Raw genomic sequence first — 13676 nt, 5'->3', positions numbered from 1 at the left:
TGAAAGAAACATTAACACACATTTTATAAATAGTCTATGCATCCTTCACACACATGCGCACTAATACCACTGAGGTTGAAATGCAAGCCCCTGTGCTCTTACGCTCTCTTGAAGGCTGACAAAATATCTGCCTGCTGCGTGTCCTGCTGTGCAGCTGTAACAAGAGAAGTTGCAGAGAGCGCACATTAGGGCTGGATCAGATAAAAACATCAGCATGTTTGGAACGTGTGGCAGCCTCGGCAGGCTAGAGTCCGTTTTCACTCACCCTCAACAGAGATCTCAAATGTGGAACTGTCACACTTGTCTTTTGCCGTCACCTCGCACCTGAAGCCTCCTGCATCTCCAGCGACCAGTTTGATGATCTTCATTTCATAAGTATAGATCTTGGGGGGATGAAATTAACTTTGCTTAATTACTTCTTAGTTTCTTGTTTATTTTTAGATAAGGGGATAAGATTTCCTGTTCGGCACCAACCTTGGTATTCCTGTCATAAGTTTCTTTGAACTGCATATGTTTTCCAGCTTTGCTGCCAAGGTCCATCCACTTGCCCTTCAGCCATTTCATGGTGGGTTTTCTTGTCAGGGTGGTCGAGTCCACCTTGGCGATGATAGTGAGATCCGATCCTGCAATTCACAAACAGCAATTTACTCGTATAACATTATGTTAACAAGTTGACATTATTATGAATTGCTACGGTTTTCTCTCATACATCAATTAACGTTTCTAACCTGCAACACCGACCATAGCCTCTGGCGGCTTCTCGACGAAGAGCCCACTGAGTGAGGTATTCCCAGACTCTGAAAGAAGGAGAAAAAAGTTTTAAAAGACTTTAAAAAACCAAAAAAGCCCTTTAATGGCATTAACAATGTCCACAGTGTGCAACAAAACGAAGTGCAAAGATCACATTGAAAAACTTGGACATTTTTACGAACCATTAACATGTTCTTATCACACCTACATACACAGACTGCGCACATACAGCATAATGAAACTCAGCAAACACTGAATCAACCAACAGCATTTGGCTCAAAGAACTAAAGGAAAAAAACATGTACAGCCTTCAGATCTATCTGCAAATAATCATTACGAAATATCTGATCATATCACAAATTAGCACTTTGTCAAAGCTATCCAACACCTAAATATCAAAGACAAATCCATGGTCATAACTACACTGTAGCTATGTACGTATGACTAATAAAATCCTTGAACCTTGATAATCACGTTTTTTCATGTTATTCTGTTCAGTTGCAAATACATAAAAAGAGACATTAAACATATACAATTTATCAGAACACAAAGTCATCTCACCAGTAAAACACATTATTTGCAGTTCTGCTGCCCAACTACCTTTCCTAACCTTAACCATCTCAGTTGCAATTTGGGGTTTACCATCCGAACACGACCAACACTTAAAACTCCATGTGAATGTGTTTCAAGTATTCAGACTGACGAAGTAACCTTAGACACAAACTAATTGGTATCATTACCAATTAGAAGATCCAGAATGCAGAATCTGACTTTGCTAGGTACAGTAAACATCTACACCGGTCGACAGCGATACAGTACAACACTTTCTACAGAAAACAAACATTGAATTTGACATTCAAGGTGCAAATCAATCAATAATGTATATTGATTAAGACTTTGATTATACTTGGTCCTGTGTATCATTATTTGGCATTATATTGACTAACACTCAACATGCATTTTATTGCATGCAGTAGATGGTTACAGTCCCACTCTGTGCCTTTAGCTAGCCCTTACCCTCCTTTGCATTCTTTGCCTCAGCTAGGGGGAAAAAACGTATGGAAGTATAACAATTTGCAGTTATACTGTACCATAGGTTTATGCAAACCAAGGGAAGTGAACACTTTCCAATTCTGTAGAATTATTACATTAATATTGCACACAGTGGTAACAATTAAGAATTAAGATCATGACTGTTATAATCAAATCAAAACAGAAAGTAATCAAATGTGTTGATTACTGTACTTTTAATCACCAAACTAGTAATACATTGAAATCAGGATGATTACTTCTTTTGGACTGATATTGCAGGGATACTCGTCACAAAGTAGGCCATTACTTGACTTGACCACATACAGAACATTTGTGACATTGGCCGCTACTACCACTCAAGTATCACACAAAATAAATTTCATAATCATTCGTATCAGAGTTTGTCGCATTTTTTATCTGAAGATACCATAAGATACATATACAACTGGGCAAATTGTACAGGATGTTCTTAAAATATTCAAAATGTTTCCAGTACTGGTGCAAGTGCCACTAATCAGTCGCAACTGGCCAACTATTAGTAATCCCCTCCCACACAAATTATTCCCCCAATGGGTATGGCTTGAAACAGCCTTGGTATGATAAGCACTTCCTACACAGAAATTCTCTCTGATAAACACGGAGGGATTGAACCGAGGAAACAAATGATAGACATGAAAAATAAAACCGAAACCAATATATGCTGTGTATCTCACATTTCCTCCCACAGGGTGTATATACTTTTTCATTAAAATCGTATCCCAAGAGTCACTTAACACAATGTTATTGAACTAAGGGAAATGGCAGATTGGTCTTAGTGTAAGCCTGTTCCAGCGGCTAAAATTGGATATGGATTACATGGCATCGAAACACGAGTTCTGACCAGAGAAAAGTCTCCTCAGGTTTCTCTTTGAACTTTCCTCAGCTGCTCTCTTTGGATTAAGCCGAGCGTGCTAGCCATGTTACCAAGCCGGCTACAATGTTGAATTCAATCTCCTCACCATGTAAAATTAGCATTTTGCTGAACCTAGCATGCCCAAGAGAAAGAGTTCTCCCATTGGGGTAAGCACAAAGCTGATTGTGAAAACCACAAGGTGTTTCTATTGTGCAGACTTTTCACTTGCTGAGCCTTTTTTACTTATGCTCCAGTTTGTCCCTAATCATGCACTGCCACACTTGCTTGTCTTTTCTTTTCAATTCTTATGTTGAGCTCCCCCTGGAACAGCTGCCAAACGGTATATATTTCTTCCCTTTGGGCAACCAATGGTACTCTACTGCAGAAGGAGCTTGTTGAGTCCAACATTCACTGATGGACATTTATGCCAGGCGTGAAGGACAATGAGATACACATTCATAAATGCAAAAAAGAGATAAACGGATCGGAAGAAGCTTCCAGAAGCATCACAGGACCCATGCCACAAGAAATGTACACTTGTGAAATTTAAGTCGGTAACCAAACATAACATTTAATGACCTTAACTTAACCTCTCCTTACATCAGCAGGCCATATTTCAGGGCAATTTGTTGGTCTCAAGCCAACCCCCACTCCCCCTCCCCATAGATAGCAGCCGGGTTATGAGGACACAAAGCAGCAATGCCATTATTGGGGTCTGTGCCTACCACCTCTCCCCTGCATACCTCAAAAGTCCATCACCCAAGTCTTGCCAAACGTGTCAACTGGCCTATCAAGGAAGCAGCCATGATGGAGAATTTGACAATCCTCTAGGCCTGCCAGGCTATATGGGGTAATGTCGCCTCGAGACTTGCAGAGCTGAGAAATGATACACAGTTCTCCTAAACATGTCACAATGTGATCTGCACAGAAGATAGTAGACGTCTTAGTTGCTATAAAGGCACGGTTAAGCCTTACCAGAGTTGGAGTGTCAAAAGTTAAAGGATATTTTACATATCCTGTTACCCATACCCTTTCTCCATCATCTACTCTGATCAGTCCAGACAGAACAGACATCAAACACTACACTTTGGGAGCTGGGCCCCTGAAAGACCATGGCAGACATGAATAGCTTTAATCTTTCATGTTGCTCTTGAAGTGTAAAACCTGAGTAGTAGTGCAACCCCAACATTCTGACTTATGATCAACTGCAAGGCTGTGATACAAGACCTTGGTTTGGTGAGTAGACCCTAAAGAGGCCTTGGGCCTTCAGATATAGGATGAGACATGCATGACATGTATTTTCCATGAGCAGTTTGGAGGCCTAACTTTGATGTGCTGGCTATGATATCTTGGATGACCTCACTTCTTGAGCTCTCATTGCCATTTCCTAGCACAGCATAATGATAATAAAAGTGTCATTTAATAAGCTGACACTTTGTATACTGCAACAGCTGCTGTGGTTTGCAGATGACTGTGACACATATAGCACAGCTGTGTTTCCACTCTCATTGTTAAAATTGCCAGAGGGACAAAGGCAAAGGGGAGCTGGTATCATAGCTCACAGATGGGATGGGATGTGCAGCACTCTGCACATGGGGAAACAAATTCTGAATAGAAAGAACATAAACACTGTTATTTGTCAGTGAGGGTTTCCAGTGGCATAGGACAGAAGTGAATGAAACAGGGCCTCACAGCACACACTGAACAGCAAATTGTAACACTTTAGTCAGCCCCTCACGTCTCTTTAACACGGCCCAGGATCTGGTAAATTGTAGACCTTAGGTGTGGCTTATTCTGAGGGTATCTACTGCAGAGCTGCACGAAGCTGCAGGCTCTGAGGGGGATTTTCATGGGAGCTGTAAGAGATGAGTGCTGAACCAAGTGGAGCCACACTGCATGAATCTACAAGTTTCCTACAGAGGTAAATAAGAACCGTGTTTCAAACATAAGTCAAAGATGGCTCGATTACAACTACGGAAACCAGCTTGCTTGAATCGTAAAAAGCTATTGAACAATGTTGTTATTTCAGTCCAAATCGAAGTAAGTCAAAATGATTTCAAATAATAAGATATACCCAGGTCCACTCAACACTTTATATATTATGTCACATCTTGACTAGCACATAATACCAAAATCTTACTAAATGTTATTCAAACCATACTTTTGAATGGACAAAAGTTAATTTTCAGTGTGCACTTCACTAAAAATGTCAGTCTTTCCTTACCATCCCCATCAGCATCTGAATCTGTTGCAGACAAGGAAGCAAACTTAATTGAAAAAAGCAACTAGGAAGCAAACGCTTGTTTCACATGATTTCACATACAGTTGTAACAGAGACCAATGAACAAACAGAAAACAGAAGCACCATGCACCATCAGATTTCAGGGTTTTCCTTTGACATATTTAATGTTACTGCATGCAATAAATGTATACACAGATGCATATAAATACATGAAATTACATAAAAACTAGAAGCACAGAAACTAGAACGTAAAGTACAATATACGCTTGTACACTTAAACAAATAAATAGTTACAAAACGGACCATGTTGCACATACTGTGAGCAACAAATAAGCAAACCAGGCTCAAATTCACACACCATATACTTCGGAGTATATGTATATATCAGTCCAGAAATGACAAAATTAGCTATTTACGTTAATTACGTGAGTGAAAATCAGAGCACAACCTTTCACAGCTTCTGGTTTCTGGTTATCCTCTTTTCGTTGATGTGAATCCCTCCCTTTGCTTAATTCCTTCCATGTAATTAATTACAGTCTATTACTACATTGGACCAGACACACTAAGGATCATATTGCAATAATTGATTTACATATTTATCATATTCAGTTTGCATATGGGTTCATATTCAGTTTGCATATGAATTGTGTTTCATGTATTTTTGTCTGGATATTTGTCTGTTGATGTTGGTGACTGCTGCTGTGACGCAAGTCAAATTTCAGACTTGATCTGACAAATAAAGTAATATCGTATCGTATTTAACAAGTGTTAAAACATACATTATGCAACGTTATACAGGGAGCCGGAGTCCAACTTTAAATATCTTTGGGAATAAGATATACAAGAGTCATGCTGATACTTATTTTCCACACTGAGAAGCCATGTATGCACTTTATGTGAATACATCGTATGGATTATGTTGACAGACATATTAAACTAGGACGTTCAATGCACAGGATTCTGCCTTACCTCCATCTGCGGGGGGTGCATCTATGGGAAATGAAGGAACAATTAGCTCCCCGTATGTAAATATTCATTATATTTAGTCATAATTGAGGAAGCTGATGAGAAAGTTAATTGAAGGTTTATCTCCTGACACTAAGAGGTGCCTACCATCGTTCACTGGCTGTGGTTCAGCTGGGCAAATAAAAATCATGGTTAAGTGATTGGAAAAAGGAATGATGATGACATCTGGACAACTTTACATTTCTCGGGATTAACTCAACCAAAACGCACACACACAGAACAGATGCAGATATCTGTTCACGCTTCACATGCCTGCAGTAAAATGTGACCTAAAGGTCAATGTGAAAGTTCACAGATGGGGGAAATGCAGAGAGTTGCAGTCAGTCAGTGTATATTCAAATCCACACAAATCGCTTGTCTTGTCTGCCTCTTACAGAAAGAAAAATGTTATACAATCTAAAACTCAAAAGGGCCAACATGCTAAACAATACAAACTCATTTATGTTAACAACAAAAAGAGGAAACAAAAACATGAATTCCCATTAAATCGGTCGCCAAAACACAAGAAAAAAAGTAAAGGGTAGACATGATGCTGTGATACACGATACACACATGTGCATGACATCACTGCTGATTTCTGACAGTAGACTTAAAACATACACTAAGGAAAGAAAATCTGTTACCACACACTCAAGATTCCTTTCATATGTGACATGCTGTGGGCTAGCTAAGAATTGGTAATACGCTGAATCAAAGCAGCTTTACAATTGCATTATCTCCCTTAAGTGGCTCCATGTTGTCTCATATGATACAATTTATCAACTTACACCAAAACCTGTATTATTCAGATAAGTACCCGGACTTATTAGTCCAAATGCGTTTCTCAAAACTCAACTCAATCCCATACCATGTCACATATTAACAATGTGTGAGTGCACTAAATCACTCAATGTAACAAAAAGAGGAAAAAACTAATATAATTGTCCCTCACCCTCTGCGGTTGGCTCCTCTGGTGCTAAAATAAGTGTATTTTTGTTAGACATGAAAATGTATACCATGGTCACCCCTTTTAAAAACATATACACTCCAACAGCTGAGTTAACAGATTTTATCAGGGTATCACATAAAATCCAGACGGGTATCACATGACCACACTCAAATATGGCTTGTGAAAATCAAAGCATTTTTTCCTCTTGTGCCATCTGTGTTGCTACAACCTTTGAAGACAGTTGAGTAAACAGCTTCTGTAATCTGATAATGTACAGTATAACAGATCCTCGGTGAAAATGACTGAAGGAGAAAATATAAAAACATACAAAGCATGTTGGCAATAAAATTCAGAGTCAGAGTCAAAAGTCAGAGAGTCAGGGGACTGCGTTTGCATGACACGCACCGTTGACTTCATATGTGGGTAGGGATGGTAGGCTATCGTTTGAAATTTATCGATTCCTATTCCGGTTCTGCTTATCGATTCCGGTTCTTATCGATTCCCGTTTCAATTCCAAAATTGTAAAAGAAAGAGGTCAAACGTTTAGATAACAAAAATATCTTTATTCTTTTAAGCTTTAACTGACATTTTTACAAATGAACAAATATACATGCAATACAAATGTATTGCACAATAGCTGTGCTTTATTTTAACTGAGCTATGCCTTTGGCAAGCTATTAACAGGCATTACACTGTGCCTTGTCTTTTTCTTTTTTAGTGTAGTGGAGCCTCACTTTAGAGCATTTACCGCGACCCATCTTTGGTGTTATGAAGTGACTGAGCTCGTGAACTGTCTGGAGGGCGGGGGGAGCCTCGCTGCGGGGCAACTGTTAGTGATGGGAATTCCGGCTCTTCTTGGTGAGCCGGATCATTTGGCTCGGCTCACCAAGAAGAGCCGGCTCTTTCGGCTCCCAAACGGCTCTTCAGTTTACCACATATTATACCTTTTAATTAAATCAAATGTAGCCCTGTTTTGACTAATGATTTATATGTGTACACACATATATCACTTAAATTATTCAATACATCCTTTGTACTGAAGTATTCAAAAGTAAAAATGACATGTTTAATATAAATGATTTGCTGTGGCCAAATGTTTTCATTGCATTTACAGACCCGTGTAACTCTCTGATACCACCCAATGAATGCACTGACTTGCTTGTCGAACCACGCTACACAAAACAGATAGCAACACCTATAAAAACTATTTAAAAAAAGGGGCTACTGTATCGACATTTTAAAATTATATTTAAAGAAAAGGCCCTGACAAAACAGCAGGGCTCTATTTCAGTAACTATTAGCTATAGAAAAAAAGACAGCAACAGCTGACATCAAATCTTTGCTGTGCCTAAGGATAATCATAAATAAATAACATACTGAAAATAAATATATTGCAATGCTCAAAACAGCAGCATCCAACCGTCTCCTTGGATATTACATGTCACCTGCATGCATGCACGGAGCAGCTGTAGCGCGGAGATCATCATCATCATTCTGTCTTGTATTACTTAAAGTGGACCTATCATGCTATATTTGAACAATATATTGTAGGGCCATATCTAGATGGAGATGGATGGAGTTTTATTAATCCCTCGTGGGGAAATGGTTTCTCTGCATTTGACCCATCCTAGTGTTAGGAGCAGTGTGTTGCCATTTTGAACGGCTATTATTATTATCTATATAAAGTATATATATGATTCTGTGAGCTGCAGCTGACCACGCCCCCCTGCAGGAGAGGGCAGCGTGCTCTGAGATCAGCTGCTGGGCTGTCAGAAGAGGGGGAGAAAAAGAGATCTCCCTCCTCCGTGTTTTATTCTTATCGAAGTAAGAAGAGAAGTAATGGGGCAGAAACCCTCCTTTTTACGCAGCGGTCCAGACATAGACATCAGACGGCGACACATATTCAGTTGCCAGTTACTTTGGCATTAGGGCAGGGATATCTAGATACTTTCCAAAGTTTGACATAATGAATTGTGCTGCTTTTAAAGCAAGCAACGATGTTTTCAAATCTGTAAACAAAAAGCTCCTAAAAAACACTCTCGAAGCAGTTCCTGCTGTTGCTACGTTAGTTCAAACAGTAACAACGGACTATTTTTCTTAGCGGATGCATGTCAATTTAAATACATACAACTCAATAAATCATTTTCTAAATCCATAAAAGCATTTCAATTAATATTGGGAGTCATGTGGTTAATTTGTTGAGAATGTGGCCATGTATTAAGCGGGATAATGTGCACATTGTATAATGTGCCTTCATGCCGATCTAGATCCCTCCGCAAAAACAAAACAAAACGTCACCATCACCATCACTAGCAATTGTGGACCTCTGTCGCCTGGCAGCGCAACTTACATGATGCCGTTTAAAAAAATGAAGGGCGGTGCCGGCCGTCAACGGCCCGCTGACGACCGGCCGTTCTGTGATTCTCCAGAACACACAGATGGCCAGTCCGCCTACCCTGTATTCCACCGGGTCACCGCAGCGCAGACGGACCCGGTGGAATACAGGGTCTACCGCGTTTAGGAACCGTTAAGCAGAACCGAAATTGTGTATTTTGTATGGGTACCCGGTATCCGGCATTTTCTTATCGGTTCTCATCTGGAACCGAGTTTCGGTTCCCAACCCTATATGTGGGCAAAAGTGAAAATGTGAGAGCTATAATCAAGTCACTACGTGATAATGTAGCCCACCAAAGGCCAGTGGGCAAATGGTGTGGATGAGTGAACTTACCCTGCTCCTCCGGTTTCTCTGAGAATTAGAAACAGAAAAAGAAGGCAATTAGAAACTACTATCGTACAGACACAAATGAACAACATATGTTTTACTTTAATTGGGTTGACCTTTATATCTTAAATAATTTGAGGCAATTATGGATATGTTTTGCCTCTTATATAAACCTATAGCTTATTACATTTTGCTGGATGTTCGTCTGAAACAGATGGGTTTATTTAAAATAATGTAATGTATATCGAATGTTTATCTAGTTTAATTGCGTAGCTAGTAATCTTAGAACATAACTCTATACTTTCCAGTCTTAAACTGAAGCCTTAATCAAGAGTTAACCAGTAACTATTTCAACACCCATTGATACATAAATGAACTGCAACGTCTTTACCGATTTGTGAAAATAGTATTACTGCCATGCTGGAGCTGTGAGAGACAAATAGGCAATATGATATGATGATGCAGTACTGTGGGTGGGATTGTTGGACCTAAAACTGGTAAAAGGAAATTCTCAACTGAAATAGAGGCGTATAATATACCAAACTCCTCAAGTGTCTCCCTGGAGGCAGTAGCTGTTAAAGGCCAGGGACGGTGTCTTGTGATTTCCCTGAGGTCATGCCACGTTCCTTGAATAGTCGGACCCACTTGACCTTGCAGGCGGTTATGGTCGCCAAATGTACGGCTAAAATTGAAGCTACATTGTATCCACTTGGCTTTTAGAGAAGTTTAAGTGTATAGTTTCGTATTATAATTATATACATACTTTATATCTTATTAGCATTGTATTACATTACATTACATTTTTTACATTACATTATATTTTACTTGTTAGACGCTGTTATCCAAAGCGACTTACATACTAAATACTGTGGGCAATCCCCACAGGAGCAATTTGGGGTGAAGTGTCTTGCCCAGGGACACAACGACATGCTGACTGCAGTGGGACTCGAACTTGCTATCACGCCTCTATTACAACTGTATTTGGGTACAACTACACCCAGGCTAACATGGCTTCTTACATACAAGGATAAGTCTCAAAAGAGTAACACAGACTGTTACTTTGTCTGTACGAAAGAGAAAATGTGCATACTATATGACTTCAGTGTAAATACTTGATTTCTCCCGTGAGAGGATTTAACACATGCATCGAGTGTTATTCTGCATCAGCATCTGCTAACTCAATCCACTTGGGGTGAGAATCTCTACCATCTTCAACAAGTTTGTGATAAAGCGGGGTAATCAACTTTCTGAACAGCTGTTCCTCACAGTTTAAATGTCCCCCTCTGAGACTGTCTGCACTCTCATATATTGGCGAAGTTGTCAAAGTTGTTGTAGATGTATAATTAGTAGATATGTTTGTTTGTTTGTTTCCTTAGGGGGGATTCCTTTTTTAAATGCGTTCCTTCTTTTGTTGTTCTGTGTAAACAACCTCTCTGTAGTACTGTATTTTTCCACTGTTACCTTTAATTTATTTCTGGAAGCATAACCAGATCTGAATATGTATTATATTTGTTGTATATCTTTATTGGTTATCCGGGGTCAATCAAGGTACCGCGGGTCTTCACCTCACAGTTAGTGTACATGTCCGTGTTTACCACAACTGGATTTACAGTGTGTGTAAGGTGTCTTTGAACCACTTATTATTCTGAAAGTATAATATTGAAAGATGTATATAAATCTAGTGGGCTGGTGACTGGATTTTGGATCTCAGATAGTGCCTTTATCCGTGGTTTATTTTCTGAAAAAGCGTTTCATGCCATTGTTCGTGTATCCTCAGAAAGATAAACAGCGTTGAGTTAAACCTTAGAGAGCAGTTACACTTTGGCTTAATAGTTTTTCATCAGGTCATAATGTTGAAAGCAATTACGACCAACAATCACAAAACTGTCATGTGCTTGACTCACTGCATTAGGGAACGTTCTGGATGGAAGTGACATATTGCATAATGATTTATTCAAGCTGGGACTGCAAAGGATTTACAGCCAACATTTGATACGCTTGGATGTGTGACACTCTTTGAACTTATGGGGAATACAAAAAAACAGACTCAAAAAGGTCAGGGGCTGCTAGGGAGTATTTTTAGCGGTTATAGCTAAGGGTGAGATCTGGCTGAAGTGAAGCAGCAAAGAAAACCTTTAAACTCTTCTCGAGTGTAAATACAAAAATAATTTATGTTATATATTATATTAGACTGATTCTTAAACCGACCTTTATGCTCAAAGGTTTTGAATTTGGCCTTGAATGACAGAGAGATAGGAGGTGCAGACATTGAGGAAAGTGGGATCTTATCCATATAACACGAATAAACTCTATGGCTATATATGGTGAATTAAAGAAGTGCCCAGTTATGTTCCTCAGATAAAAATAAAAAGCCTATCTTAGATTTGTGAGGAGATTAGAACCAGAGACAGATGCTAAATGAGTAGCAATGTGCTAACAAGTCCAGCAAAGCCCTTTCAATTCATGTACAGAGCACTGTCGGCTTAGAAATAAGATTGAGAGGCTCAACACTTTTCTTCTTGCCCAGTAAAACTCAGCTCCTCTAACGGACTCATCCGCTATGACAGTCAGTAAGCTTAGGTTTCCGTCACTTCAGTGATTTAGAGCCCCGCATGGTCGAAGTGGAGGATGGGTGTCTCCACAAAAGAACGAAAACTATTTATGAGAAAGTAGTGTTCACCCAAGAATGACAGACTTTCACAACAGCAAGCTAAATTAGCAAACATTAAATGAGATTACTCTCTGTTATGTATGATGAAAGTGTTTTTAAAAATCATTCATATTAAACGTTAAGAAAATGTGCTTCAGGGTTATTTTACGCAGAATAACCTACTTATAAACTGTATTGTATTCAAAGTGATACCAAGTTTGACTATTGTAAACAACAGTACGTGAGGCATGTCAGTATCAGCAGCTAGCATGAAACACAACCTCCATACAGCACAGTACAAATATAGCTGCTGTATCTGCTGTATTTTTTTTGGTAGCTTTCCAGTTCAGTCAGCAACATGGCCCTCTGTCTGGTCTGAAGTCAGTAACATACGGATTATGTCATAGCAGCTGGCCGTGATCATTTATGTGATTTTAAGTATTATTAGTGGTCAGAAAACAGCAAGTAGCCAATAAGGGAAATGTGTCCTCATCACATGCCGGATTTGTTTAGCCTTTGTAATGTCATTATGAATTACTCTTTATTATAACGGACAAGTAAACACTGTTATAAATCATATACAAAATGTTTTTGCACAATTTAAAGTGTTTAGTATGTTTTGTTTCATTTTTATATTGACACAAACATTTCAACATGATTGTAGTGTATTTTCAATATAAAATCGTATTAAATTAAATTGACAAAATGTTATTTTATTATGAGTCTTCTATCACTTCTGCTCCCAGACGAGGTCGAATTTTGTGAAACTGTCTGCATAAGGAAATTCAACACGTTTCATTACAGTAATCGATGAGGTCAACTGATAGTTTGTGTTTTCCTCAGCTGAGCTTCAACACCTTCGCAGTTAACAGCTGCTGTGGGTCCCACAGGGTTTTTCTTTTTAAATCTTATTTTTGAGCCTCCCGGTATAATAGCCTGAATTTAACAATAAAATATTCACCTTTTATCTACCAAATGTTCTCATCCCTTTGTATCTGGTGCCAGTATATAGACATCATGCTGTTCACTAAATACATCTTGTCTCATTAAAACACAATTTATGTTTTGTTGTTGTTGATCAGATCATCTTTTATGACACACTAAACATTATAAAAGTGCATATTTAATAATTGCTGTTAGACATAAAACAAAATAAAATAATTATCTTTCAATAATTAAAACAAATCTGATATCTTAAACAACCCATACATTTCTGTAACATCCTCAAACATAAAGTATGTTATAAGTTTGACAAGCAAATGTATTTCAAACCAGGCAATCCAAATGCAAGCATCAATATTTCCACTGAAAGCCAGTCTCCACTAATTACAGTGAATAATGTTTTCTCAAAAAAGTATCTGCATACCTTCAGGGACTGGTTCAGGCATGGTTATCCGTGTGTCTCTTCTTTGCTGCTGTAACACTGAGGGCTTG

The 13676-nt window shown here is 38.8% G+C and overlaps 1 protein-coding gene across 1 annotated transcript in view; it reads right to left on the bottom strand.

Annotated features, from left to right (window-relative positions):
- mybpc2b (myosin binding protein Cb) overlaps positions 1–13676 on the bottom strand; it is a 23419-nt gene extending 9743 nt beyond the window's left edge. The window contains 10 exon segments of the mRNA XM_034214455.1: positions 103–154; positions 266–383; positions 475–623; positions 729–797; positions 4899–4919; positions 5886–5906; positions 6030–6053; positions 6874–6897; positions 9599–9616; positions 13609–13676. Of these exon segments, the coding sequence (XP_034070346.1) occupies positions 103–154; positions 266–383; positions 475–623; positions 729–797; positions 4899–4919; positions 5886–5906; positions 6030–6053; positions 6874–6897; positions 9599–9616; positions 13609–13630 (518 nt within the window). The 5' untranslated portion in view covers positions 13631–13676.

Source organism: Gymnodraco acuticeps, unplaced genomic scaffold (assembly GCF_902827175.1).
Source record: "Gymnodraco acuticeps unplaced genomic scaffold, fGymAcu1.1, whole genome shotgun sequence".
NCBI classification, from domain to species: Eukaryota; Metazoa; Chordata; class Actinopteri; order Perciformes; family Bathydraconidae; genus Gymnodraco; species Gymnodraco acuticeps.
This window is presented reverse-complemented; position numbering and strand designations above follow the sequence as displayed.